Below are 13385 nucleotides of genomic sequence, written 5' to 3'. Positions count from 1 at the left end.
TTTAAGACCTGCTCAGTGCGGTCAGCCCCACTCACAGCCCCCTCTGACAACGTGAACAAGGTGATGTCTTTTCCTGTTTCAAAACTAGCAAAAAAGTGTGATGGGTCCGCAGTCAAAAATTATTTGCATAAAACTTACTTTAAACATTTTTTTTTTCATTGCATCAGGGATATTGTCTGGGGTTGGAACTGGTTCAGGGAACAAAATCGAAAACCGGAAAATTAAGATTTAAAAAAAAAATAGACACTGCTCAAAAAAATAAAGGGAACACTTAAACAACACAATGTAACTCCAAGTCAATCACACTTCTGTGAAATCAAACTGTCCACTTAGGAAGCAACACTGATTGACAATACATTTCACATGCTGTTGTGCAAATGGAATAGACAACAGGTGGAAATTATAAGTAATTAGCATGACACCCCCAGTAAAGGAGTGGTTCTGCAGGTGGGGACCACAGACCACTTCTCATTTCCTATGCAAGTCTCTGGTCTCATAGTCTTCACCTATTTGTTAACACTACTATAACATGACACACTTCTGCAGGCCAGTGGAAAATATACACAAATGTCCCTTTTGAGGAGGGAAAAAGAGTTGCCTTCATAAACGAGCCGTTGTCAACTATGCAGTGCTCAGTACTACTGGAAGGTTAAATATATCACTGTTTGGTTAAATGCTTGATTCTGATTGGTCAAGGGACATTCAACAAAAACCTTCTATTCACAACTGGCAGTAGAGGTACAATAACATTACCAACTACACAAAGTGAAATTTGACTATACTTAAATGCATGGGAAGGTTGGGGAAATGGAGAGTGAAAAGGGATGTATTTTTAGGGAGGGTTGGAGGGAGGAGGGAGGCAAGGTTGGAGGGAGTATAGGGAGAGTGAAACCTGATGCCCCACTCATGAAAATGTGGAAGAGTTAATGTTTCTCTCCACAGCTGGTAGCTGGTGCTGCCTGAGGGTCTGCAGTATAGACTAACAATCAACTACCACACCAGAACGTATCTGCCCCATCAGGCAGTGGGGATACAAACTAACTCTTCATAGTACGCAGTCCATTACTCTCTATTAGTGCTATTCATCCATTCACATGCACAACTCTCTTTCCTTGCTCATCATCCACTAAGGTTTGAATTTCATGTCAGTTAAAAGGAGCTGTGGCCAGTCATGAAGTGCCTCACATCAATACTTCAGGAAACAATACCTGTAGTCACTTATGTCAGATGTCAAATTTAACAACAAGGCAATTACACACTCCCTTCAAGCATCTCTCCCAATCATGTACTAAAGCATTGCTGTAGACATTGTGATGTGTTGTTAGCTTTTCAATGCCTTTTTAAAGGATCTAAACCATTTCTTCCACCCAACCTCACAGGGACTGCCACTGTTTTGTCAATGTAAATACTGACAGCATGCCTAGTCACCACAGTTTACATGGGCAGTGTTCTCATGTTTCCCAGTGTGGTTCGAGCCCAGTAACGGTCACACGGTTTCAGTCTGAATTGAGGTTTGAGTGCTGCCACTTCAACAGACTCAGGGCAAAAGTGAAACCAGGAGGCATAAGCCAAATTACAACTTCTATCAAGTGTCACAGACTTTCCTTCATGACTCATGTTGAAACCAATATGTGGAGAGATGATTACACCACTTTGTTTAGCTCCACTGCAAAATGTATGAAGGAAACTGCTATCAACTTTGCTATGGCTAGACAGTACACTGTAAAACCGAATAAGTTAGCACAAATCAATACATTTCTGGCAACTGATTGCTTTGTTTTTTTGTTTGTTTTGAAACTTAAAAGTATTGATTGATACAGTACTTAAGAATTTCTGTTAATTCATATATCATTTTTATTACAGGTAACTTAAAGTAATTAGAATTATTAACTTTATTACTCTGATCTACAGTAACTTAAAATATACAGTATATATATATCAATTTAACTCATTATGTTTAAGTAAATGTAACACACCCCTTTCAAGTAGTTTTACCACAAACTTCATGTTGTAGAACTTAATATTTTTTGTGTTATGCTTACCTCCTAGCTATTAACCTGTAATCAATTATTATAAGTTGCGACAACTAACAGGCAAATTGAGAAAACAAACTTTCTTAAATCAAAAGGTACATCTACTCAAAACTTTGTGGCAACTGATTGCCTAGGTTTTTTTAGTAGCAGTAACTCAAAGAGCACAGATTGGGGTCAATGTGGCAAAGTCTCAGTGGAGGTCAGGTTTGGGTCAATCATTTTCAATTCAGTCGATTTGCCTCTTTTGAGGAAAATATTTGAATTTCAGTGTCACGCCCTGATCTGTTTCACCTGTCCTTGTGCTTGTCTCCACCCCCTCCAGGTGTCACCCATCTTCCCCACTTATCCTCTGGGTATTTATACCTGTGTTTTCTGTCTGTCTGTGCCAGTTCGTCTTGTTTGTTCAAGCCTACCAGCGTTTTGTGTCTCAGCTCCTGCTTTTTCCAGTCTCTCTTTTCTCTCCCTCCTGGTTTCGACCCCTGTCTGTCCTGACTCCGAGCCCGCCTGCCTGACTATTCTGCCTGCCCCTGAACCTGAGCCTGCCTGCTGTCCTGCACCTTTGCCCCTGCTCTGGATTACCGACCTCTGCCTGACCTGACCCTGGGCCAGCCTGCCGTCCTGTACCTTGGCCCCACCGCTCTGGATTACTGACCTCTGCCTGACCTGACCCTGGGCCTGCCTGCCGTCTTGTACCTTGGCCCCACCGCTCTGGATTATCGACCCCTGCCTGCCTTGACCTATCATTTGCCTGCCCCTGTTGTTACAATAAACATTGTCACTTCAACACAGTCTGTACTTGGGTATTACCTGAAACCTGATATTCAGTTTACTTTCTGAATTGACAGAATTTAAAATGGAATTGACCTGACCCTGACCTCCACTGAGACATTGCCCCATATGTAAGCCCCAAAATCTACTTGACAGTGCTAGGCCGTGTTACAGACAGTGGACAACATGCTTGAAAAAAGTAAGTGGTAGACCGATCCAAGTGCTGTGTGTTACAGTGGACAACATGCTTAGAAAAAGTAATCTCCATGCATTTGAGCAAGGAAATAATAAAATAAAGAAAACGGCAGATCTAAGAAACACCATGACCTACAATTATTAGCCTAAATACTGCAAAGGTTCACTTATAAAGAGACGTATTTTACAGTAGCACTTCCACTGTGGTTGGGATCAATTCCTTTTCAATTCAGGAAGTAAACTAAAATGCCAATATCAATTCCAATTTTCCTCATTGCGTCCTTTGAGACGAAATTAGAACTGGAATTTCAGTTTACTTCCTGATTTGACCAGAATTGACCGCAACCCTGGTGGAGGTGCTACTATAATCATGATTACAGGGTAAGAGGATGTCACGCCCTGACATCATGGGAGGAGACGAGACCCTTCCTTGGAGGGAGTCGCAGAGGACGCAGGAAGGACAGCGACGACGCCGGGGACCGCGGCCACAGAAACCCCAAGATTTATTTTTTGGGGGGGCACGAGGGGTGGTCGACTGAGCAGCGGGGAGTGCCAGAGCCCGTCTGGGACTCGATGGAACAGTGTGAGGAAGGATACCGGAGAGAGGGGTTAGCTAGGAGTATGAGGCAACGCAGGCGTTTGGAGAAGCGTGTCATCAGTCCGGTGAAACCTGTGCCGGCTCCACGTATCAGGCCTCCAGTGCACCTCCCCAGTCCGGTACGTCCTGTGCCTGCTCCCCGCACTCGCCCTGAAGTGCGTGTCACCAGTCCGGTGCCACACGTGCCGGCTCCACGCACCATGCCTCCAGTGTGCCTTTACAGCATGGAACCTCCAGGGATGGTTTACTGTCCAGAGCTTCCAGCGACGGTTCACAGTTCAGAGCTTCCAGCGACGGCTCACAGTCCAGAGCTTCCAGTGACAGTCAACGGCCCGGAGCCTCCAGTGACGGTCAACGGCCCAGAGCTTCCAGTGACGGTCAACGGTCCGGAGAGTCCAGGCACAGTGTCCAGTCCTGCTCCATGGCAGGAGCCTTCCTCTGCGCCGGTGCCCAGTTCAGGCACGGCGTCCAGTCCCGCTCCATGGTCGGAGCCTTCCTTTGCGCCGGTGCCCAGTCCAGGCACGGTGTCCAGTTCCACTCCAGGGCCGGAGTCTTCCTCTGCGCCAGTGCCCAGTCCAGGCACAGCGGCCAACCCAGCTCCATGGCCGGAGCCTTCCTCTGCGCCAGTGCCCAGTCCAGGCACAGGCATCCAACCCAGCTCCATGGCCAAAGCCCTCCTCTGCGCCGGTGCCCAGTCCAGGCACGGCATCCAGTACCGCTCCAAGGCCGGAGCCTTCCTCTGCGCCAATGCCCAGTCCAGGCACGGCGTTCAGCCCGGCGCCATGGCCGGATCCGGGGTCTGGGCGGGGGCTACGACCCACACCCGAGCAGCCACCAACACTAGGCACCCCCCCACCCTCCCCATTTGTTTTCAGGTTTTGCGGCCGGAGTCCGCACCTTTGTGGGGGGGGGGGGGGTTGGTTCTCTATGGTGAGAGCCCTTGGTTCTCTATGGTGTTTAGGTCAGAGCGTGACTAGGGGGGTGTTCTAGTCATTGTATTTCTATGTTGGTGAGTTGTATGTTTCCCAATTAGAGGCAGCTGGTAAGTGTTGACACTAACTGGGGATCATATTTAGGTAGCCTTTTTCCCACCTGTGTTTTGTGGGATATTGTTTTGAGTGAGTGCATGTAGCACTACGGTACTTCACGGTTGTTGTTTGTTTCTTGGTTTGTTTAAGTTTCACAGTAATAAAAGATATGGAACTCCAATCACGCTGCGCCTTGGTCCGTCTCTCATCACGTCCGTGACAGAGGAATTGTCTTTTGGGGTTCCTTTCCTAAATAATAAGAAAAATTCAACAAGGTTAACAAATAATAATTTTGAGGTCCGTTTGGGATTATAAAACATCTTATTATTTTAAGTAAACTGAAATTCCAATATCAATTGAGACAGCTCAACAGGCACAATACCCTCAAAGATTAAAAAATACCCTCCAAAAAAAACCCTGATGGGGTGGAAATACTGCAGTGATGCAACAGTATCACTTCCCCCTAACATTTTGTATATTAAAGTCATTGCTGGCTTTTGTTCTCAGGCTCAACTCTTTGGAGATGTGTAGTGACTTGGCTCAGTATTTGGTTCTGAGATGTATTATTAAGTGTTATTAAACAGTTATTGAATCTAAAGTATTGGAACATAAACTGTTGTGTGTCCAGGTTGCTCTAAGTCTAAAGCATGCTGTACTGGCATTACCATGGGATAGTTTCTCAAAAGATGATAAAACAGCATATTAACCATAAAACCAAATATAAGTGTACAAGTGAAGACTCAGTGTATGTTTTCATACAACAAGTAAAATTCTACCTGCATGGTTCAGGGAAAAGCCCATGTAAAGCACTTGTGGTAGGTAGCCTGTATGATTTTCTGTTCTGACTTCAAACCAAATATGCTGACAATCTTTTGTACTGTGTTCTAGCAGATCAGCATAACACTTCTTACAGAATACAACACAATGTCATCTAAAAAATAAGACTCCAACCTTAAGCCATATCTTGTTATGTTGTTACAAAAACAAAGAGTGTTATCAGCTTGTGGTAGACATTTGGTCAATGCCAACACATGTTTGATCAAATCATTATTCAGAGCCTGTAGCCTTGGCTTCAGTTTCCCATCTTCTAAAACGAGCTTGATTTTCTGAATGAACTCGAACGTGTAAATAAAGACAAACGATAACGATAAAAATCCAGAGACTTCCTCGTGCAGCAACACAGAAAGAGCACGAAGAACAGTCATACGCCTTTAGTGGGCATCATGTAGTTCCTAAACGGATACATAAATGTCAATTTTATGACACAGGCTTACTAATCTAACATGGTACCAGAGACAGATTAGAATACTTAGCCTTAAATCACTTGGGACATGTGATGAGCTTGGTTCAATTAGGAACATGGTACGATGGAACGAATGGAATAGTCACTAAAGGGCAAACTCTCAGGTGCCATTTAAGTACTTATTAAGCCTAGTCCTGGACTAAAAAGCAAGCTCAATGGAGAATGTTCAGAATCATCACTAAGCTAAGCACCCAGGGACTAAACACCTCCCTTCGCCACTGGATCCTGGACTTCCTGACTGGCCGCCCCCAGGTGGTAAGGGTAAGCAACAACACATCTGCCACGCTGATCCTCAACACTGGGGCCCCTCAGGGGTGTGTCCTTAGTACCCTCCTGTACTCCCTGTTCGTCCACGAGTGTGTGGCCAACCACGACTCCAACACCATCATTAAGTTTGCTGACGACACAACAGTGGTAGGCCTGATCACCGATGAGACAACCTATAGGGAGCAGGTCAAAGACCTGGCAGTGTGGTGCCAGGATAACAACCTCTTCTGTCATTGTGAACAAGACAAAGGAGCTGACTGTGGACTACAGTGAAAGGAGGGCCGAACAGGCCCCCATTAACATCAACGGTGCTGAAGAGAGAGTTTGAAGTTCCTTGGTGTCAACATCACCAAGAAACTATCATGGTCCAAACACACCAAGACAGTCGTGAACCCCAAGACAGTCGTGAACACCAAGACAGTTGTGAAGAGGGCTCGACAACGCCTTTTCCCCCTCAGGAGACTGAAAAGATTTGGCATGGGTCCCCGGATCCTCAAAAAGTTCTACAACTGTGCCATCAAGAGCATCCTGACCGGTTGCATCACCACTTGGTATGGCAACTGCTCGGCATCCGACCGTAAGGCGCTACAGAGGGTAGAGCGTATGGCCCAGTACATCGCAGGGGCCAAGCTTCCTGCCATCCAGGACCTATATACTAGGCGGTGTCAGAGGAAGGCCCAAAAAAGGGTCAAAGACTCCAGTCACCCATGTCATAGACTATTCTGTCTGCTACCGCACGGCAAGCGGTACCAGTGTGCCAAGCCTAGGTCTAAAATGCTCCTTAACAGTTCTACCCCAAGCCATAAGACTGCCATTCCCCCCTCTGTTTTTATACTGCTGCTACTCACTGTTTATTATCTGTGCATAGTCACTTTACCCCTACCTACAAATTACCTCGACTAACCTGTACCTCGCACATTGGCTCGGCACCGGTACCCCCTGTATATAGCCTCATTATTGTTATTTTCTATTGTTACTTTTTATTTTATTTTTTACTTTAGTTTATTTAGTAAATATTTTCTTAACTCTATTTCTTGAACTGCATTGTTGGATACGAGCTTGTAAGTAAGGATTTCACGGTAAGGTCTACACCTGTCTACACCTGAGCATGTGACAAATAAAATTTGATCTCCTGTAACGCCTGTCGTTAGAATTAGACCAAGGTGCAGCGGAGGATGTGTATTCATTATTAAAGATTTTAATGAACATAAACACTCTATACAAAACACGAAACGAAACGACAGCAAACAGTCTTGTCTGGTCCCAAATGAACACAACAGAAAACAATCACCCACAAAACCCAAAGGAAAAATAGGCTACTTATGTGTGACTCCCAATCAGCAACAACGAACTTCAGCTGTGCCTGATTGGGAGCCACACACAGACCAAAACAAAGAAATACAAAACCATAGAAAAAGGAACATAGAACGCCCACCCAATGTAACACCCTGGCCTAACCAAAATAAAGAACAAAAACCCCTCTCTATGGCCAGGGCATTACATCTCCATAGAAAATTATTTTAGTCCAGGACGAGGCTTAATCTGTGTCTGGAAATTCTCCCCTCAAGGTTTAATACGTAGTTGATATTTGCATTAGACCAAGGTCTGATTCCAGTGCAATGTACAGTGCCCTAATAATCTGAGTCCTCTGTCTTACCTGTAGATCATGACACCTCAGAATGTCAACCAAAGCGTCAGCAGTCCTTCCAGTCTTCGATGCCCTCTGTCTATACAAGGTCATCAACCGAGTGTGATGGTCAATCTCAGCATAGAAGATGTTTAGCAAGTTCTGGTTTGTAATTCACTGGAATTCTGCATACACCTACATTTGGAATTGACAGACAACAAAGGACAGTATTTAGAAGTTCGGAAGATAGTATGACAATTTAATTCAGTATAACTAATATATTAAAGCAACTCAAATTTGTGTAAAAACAGCATTGCAATTTTACCTACAACTCAGAGATCAGGGAACTCCTATCCTATCCTGCCTCAGCAGGAAATGGTTTGGCAGAAAATGAACTTCATCCCACTTAATTCTATTTATATTTGAATGCGTTGGTTCGTTCTCTGGATTCCTTCTGCTTATTTTTCTTGCGTTACAGAGACCTCCTGACATCCTGCTTTCCTCAACTTGGTTCTGTAGTTACCCATCTTGAAGTTGATGCTGTTCTTCCATCCATTCCACCCAGTGTTAGATCCTGCCTCTTTCAGACGGGGGTTTCGTAACAAGAGCTTCAGCTGCCTTTCCTATCTCTGTCATTTGGGTAAGCCTTGAAACTGTACACAGTAGTAGCAACTTTCTCTAAGATGCCATGTTTTAGGTCTCTAGACAACTGAATATATGTTCCATCCCATTTAAAGGCAGCATTTCTTTCTCTAAGCTTCAACTCTATAATGCAAAAGTAGGCATGGGAAAAACGTCTGTCGGCCACCTACTGAGGCGCTTTGGGGAAGACACATCTGAAAGTATTACTGTGTCAGCTGTATAACTTGTATCTCCTCCTTCCACTAAAAGGTGCACTCTCAATCAAGCAGGTAAGTTGTCCATCAAAGTCAAGGTCTTCATACTGCAAGCGGAAGTTGTAGTCAAACTCAAACTTGGCCTTCAAAATGTTTATCAAGTCATCAACAGATGCTGGAGCTGAGGTTTATCTTCCTTGTATGGTCAGCATCAACAACGTGAAGTATCATGGCTTGAGGAGCTGCAGCTGCAGCTGCCATTGCTGAGAAAGAGTACAACATTGAGAGGTTGCACTTGGAATATCAAAACAATACAAATGGTATCACTAGGTACATAATGGCTTCATTAACAAATAATGACTCACCATAACATTTTCAACTCTTTCTCACTCAAATTAACCTCTTGGGGGTCAACAGCAGCTGGCCATCAATGTTGTATGCTGAAAAGGTGACAGTGTCATTGAGCTCAGATTGCAATTGGACAGACAGAATAACTTTTGTAGATGAAAGTTCATAGGAACGAAGATGTTCTTCATACCATGACTCAAAGTGACTGCAGAGAAAATAAACATTGTTATTCACTAGATATATCTGAGCAATTTTGCAGAACTGAGGCAGTCCCCCACTGACTCCAACTGACACAAACATGCCAGGGGCATAGTCTGTGCCGTCAACGGTGACCTTTGATGTAGTGTAGATTGTGTTGCTAGTCGTCTTCCCCCTAATGTACACTTGAGCTACTTCTGGTAGTGTTGAAAGTAGGATAGAGTTAACATTAGATTTTTCTGTGGTCTGTGGTGTGAAGAATGATGGAGCACTGAGATGATACGCCATCATGTACTGGTGTCTGGTTGCCAATGTCTTCAAAATGTTCTTAAAGTTCTTTGTGTTGTGTGTTGCCCTCAAAGCACATAGTCCAGAGGTGCACCAAGGGCCCAAACCACTTAATAAGGTTGGGATAGCGCTTGACATAGTGATGTTTAGTGTGAAGTCTATACTCAGGGAAGATCTCTTTAAGAATTTGTTTGTGGTCACAAATTTTACACTGCAAATACTCAATGGTCTCATCTGTAAACGCACAATGCCAAGTCTACCACTTCTTTCAAGTTCATTGAAACTGCCCGTGAACCATCACCCTCTGGGACTTCACTGCCCACCAATAATGGAATTAATCTGAGGAGAGTGGCATTCTCATGTCCATTCTCCCCTATTGTCCCTTTAGAGGTGAATGTCTTGGGAATGGGCTGTGGTCTATCAACTTTGTCTGTGTGCTGATATGGGAACGATGCTATCTTCCTGTTGAAATAATCGGAAGTGAAGTACGAAGGCGAATCATACTGTATCTTTAAGGCAAAGAGACAGCTCAACAGGCACAATACCTTCCAAAAGATCATGAAGTACACTACCGGTCAAACGTTTTAGAACACCTTCTCATTCAATGGTTTTTCTTTATGTTTACTGTTTTCTACATTGTAGAATAATAGTGAAGACATAAACTATGAAATAACACATATGGAATCATGTAGTAACCAAAAAAGTGTTAAACAAATCAAAATATATGTTATATTTGAGATTCTTCAAATAGCCACCCTTTGCCTCACCCTCCGGGTCGTCCCCGAGGCCAGTGTCGGCGCGCTGCTGGAGCCGCGCGTCAAGGGGGGGTACTGTCACGACTTCCGCTGATGCCGGTTCCTCTCCTTGTTTGGGTGGGTGGCGTTCGGTGGTCGACGTCACCGGTCTTCTAGCCATCGCCGATCCACCTTTCATTTTCCATTTGTTCTGTCTTGTTTTCCCACACACCTGGTACATCTCATTACATGTCGTGTATTTAACCCTCTGTTCCCCCCATGTCCGTGTGTGTAATTGTTTATTGTTGAGGTTGGCAGGCTTCAGGCTGGTTTGCGCTGGGTTTATTTTATTACCCGTGCTTTGTGGCAGCCTGTACTTTGTACTTGTGTTTTTGTACTTTGTGCTGCTTCACTGGTTCGTTGGGCATTTGTTCTGTGACGCAATTGCGTTCTGTGCATATGATTGCCTTAGTAAAGTGCTTTGTCCACTCATCTCTGCACCTGACTTCGATGCACCAGCTACACTCACCTCTTGACAGGCTGGGACATTCTTCACATAAGTCATCTGAGTTAGTGGCAGTTAGGTTATCAGTTTCCTGACAGACAATGTCATCATGAAAATCTGACATAACACTCACTTGGTGTGTCCTACTCTCTCATGCTTCTTTAAATGTCCCCTAAGGTGACTGAAGAGTACAAATTCAAAGAAAGGTTGCTTGAATGTACACAGAGGTCAGTTAAAAGATGCATGCTCCTGACCTTCCCTATTCCTGACCTCTGCATTGTGGCATCGCGATAGATGAGTTTTAAGTGCATTGAGTACCTGAAATGTGCAAACACAATCTTCATAGAGACATGGCAGTCGACCCACTCTTGAGTAATGACTGTGCTTTAGACGATTGGGTTAAAGTAAATGTGTTCTAGACTGAAATGGGCTTGTGCACAACTCACATTTCCAAGCCATTCTATCATCATCTGCAACCTGTAAGCAGAAGAAATGGTGTTCACTAACAGGTTATGACTAATTGACTACATAAACGGAATTATCCAAAATTTGTTCCTGAAATCATAGGTAAAACTTTGGCGGCCTATCATTTTTAAAACTAAGAACATTTCTTAAGTTTGTATTAGAAAAATACTGTTCTACTAACAATATTTAATCATGTTTCGATTTCAAGAAGTCACAAAATGCTGTTATGTTGTCCATCTCAGGTCATTTCAACCTAAGCTTACCTTTTAACTACTTGCCTTCTGTCTAGAGCACCAACACCAACTTCTGTCAGGCCCATAGAGAAAATGGTATCAATAAAGAATTAGTATTACAATTTGTAGTGGTAACATTCTTAAGGTTGGAAACTAGTCTTTACATCAAAGTATCTAGGCCTGCTACTTATCATTCAAGAATTACAGAACATTCCTAACTTTAGATTTGTTTCACACCCAAGTCAAATATCAACGTCATAAAATCAGCATATGTTATTTGAATAGTACATAACTAATTCAGAATTCCTATTAACTTTCAAAAATCTAAGTACTGCATTGGAATTAGGCAGCATACCATTAAATCAAACTTAGGCTGCACCATTTTGTGCACCTGTCAAGTTGCACTCAACAATTGCAGACATGCGCCAAATGAGGCAGCTAGCTAGCTACCTCAGCTAGCAAGCTGGACAAGTAGCGTAGCTAGCAAGCCAACATAGTTGCACATAACCAGGAAACATGGCATAGCTAATAAGACACAGTTTACATAATCACATATGACACCAAAATCCTTATGTCTAAGCAACTAGCTAGTTAACATTATCCATCAATGCTTTTGTACAGTGCGTGGGTGAGTTAGCTATCTAGCTAACGTGTTTGGCCCGTTGTACAATTTGGAAAGGGATAGAGATCTTGACAATGGATATATTCTCCAAAGAAACGCTACCACACAAATAATGTTCAAACATTAAAATGTATAGCTATCGTTATTACTGATGGCGCCGGAGGGGATGGCTGCCGTCTTATCGGCTCTTAACCAACAACGCTATTTTTAAATATTTTTTTTGCATTGCACGTAACTTGTTTTGTGCATAATGTTGCTACTAACATCTCTTATGACCGAAAAGAGCTTCTGGACATCAGAACTGAGATTACTCACTTCAGATTATCTGAAGAGTTTTTCTTCAATGAGTCGGACGGGAGGGATATAATACAGACACCTGCCAGGCCCAGATCCCCGTCATTGGCTGGAGAAGAAAACAAAGATTTTGCGGCAAAAGATCAGGGTGCCTTGTGAGGATCAGGCGACGAGTGGCCAATCTGCCATTGCCTTCCATCCTACTAGCTAACGTTCAATCACTGGAAAATAAATGGGACGAACTGAAAGCACGTATATCCTACCAACGGGACATCAAAAACTTGAATATCTTATGTTTCACCGAGTTGTGGCTGAACGACGACATTAAGAACATACAGCTGGCGGGTTATACACTCTACCGGCAGGATAGAACAGCTGCCTCTGGTAAGACATGGGGCGGGGACCTATGCATATTTGTAAACGACAACTGGTGCACTGTATCTAAGTAAGTCTGAGGATGAGTATCTCATGATAAGCTGTAGACCACACTATCTACCTAGAGAGTTTTCATCTGTATTTTTCGTAGCTATCTACATACCACCACAGACCGATGCTGGCACTAAAACCGGACTCAATGAGCTGTATACCGCCAAAAGCAAACAGGAAAACGCTCACCCAGAGGCGGCACTCCTAGTGGCCGGGGACTTTAATGCAGGGAAACCTACATCAGTTTTACCTAATTTCTATCAGCATGCTAAAAGTGCAACCAGAGGGAAAAAAATTCTAGACCACCTTTACTCCACACACAGAGACGCATACAAAGCTCTCCCTTGCCCTCCATTTGGCAAATCTGACCATAATTCTATCCACCTGATTCTTGCTTTCAAGCAAAAATTAAAGCAGGAAGCAACAGTGACTCGGTCTATAAAAAAGTGTTCAGATGAACCAGATGCTAAACTTCAGGACTGTTTTGCTAGCACAGACTGGAATATGTTCCAGGATTCTTCCGATGGCATTGAGGAGAACACCACATCAGTCACTGGCTACATCAGTCACTGGCTTCATCAATAAGTGCATTGAGGACGTCGTCCCCACAGTGACTG

At 43.7% G+C, this 13385-nt stretch overlaps 1 protein-coding gene across 1 annotated transcript; it reads right to left on the bottom strand.

Annotated features, from left to right (window-relative positions):
• Nucleotides 1-1764: 1764 nt before the first annotated feature.
• LOC106576201 (uncharacterized) lies at nucleotides 1765-8008 on the bottom strand. The gene is made up of 2 exons (XM_082970660.1): nucleotides 7850-8008; nucleotides 1765-4871 (listed from the first exon to the last, which is right to left on the bottom strand). The coding sequence occupies exon 2, from the start codon at nucleotides 4301-4303 to the stop codon at nucleotides 3893-3895; it is 411 nt and encodes a 136-aa protein (XP_082826786.1). The 5' UTR covers nucleotides 4304-4871; nucleotides 7850-8008; the 3' UTR covers nucleotides 1765-3892.
• Nucleotides 8009-13385: the final 5377 nt, after the last annotated feature.

Source organism: Salmo salar, chromosome 01 (assembly GCF_965601325.2).
Source record: "Salmo salar chromosome 01, fSalSal1, whole genome shotgun sequence".
NCBI lineage: Eukaryota > Metazoa > Chordata > Actinopteri > Salmoniformes > Salmonidae > Salmo > Salmo salar.
The sequence above is the reverse complement of the archived record's forward strand: the minus strand, read 5'-3'. Positions and strand labels throughout refer to the sequence as shown.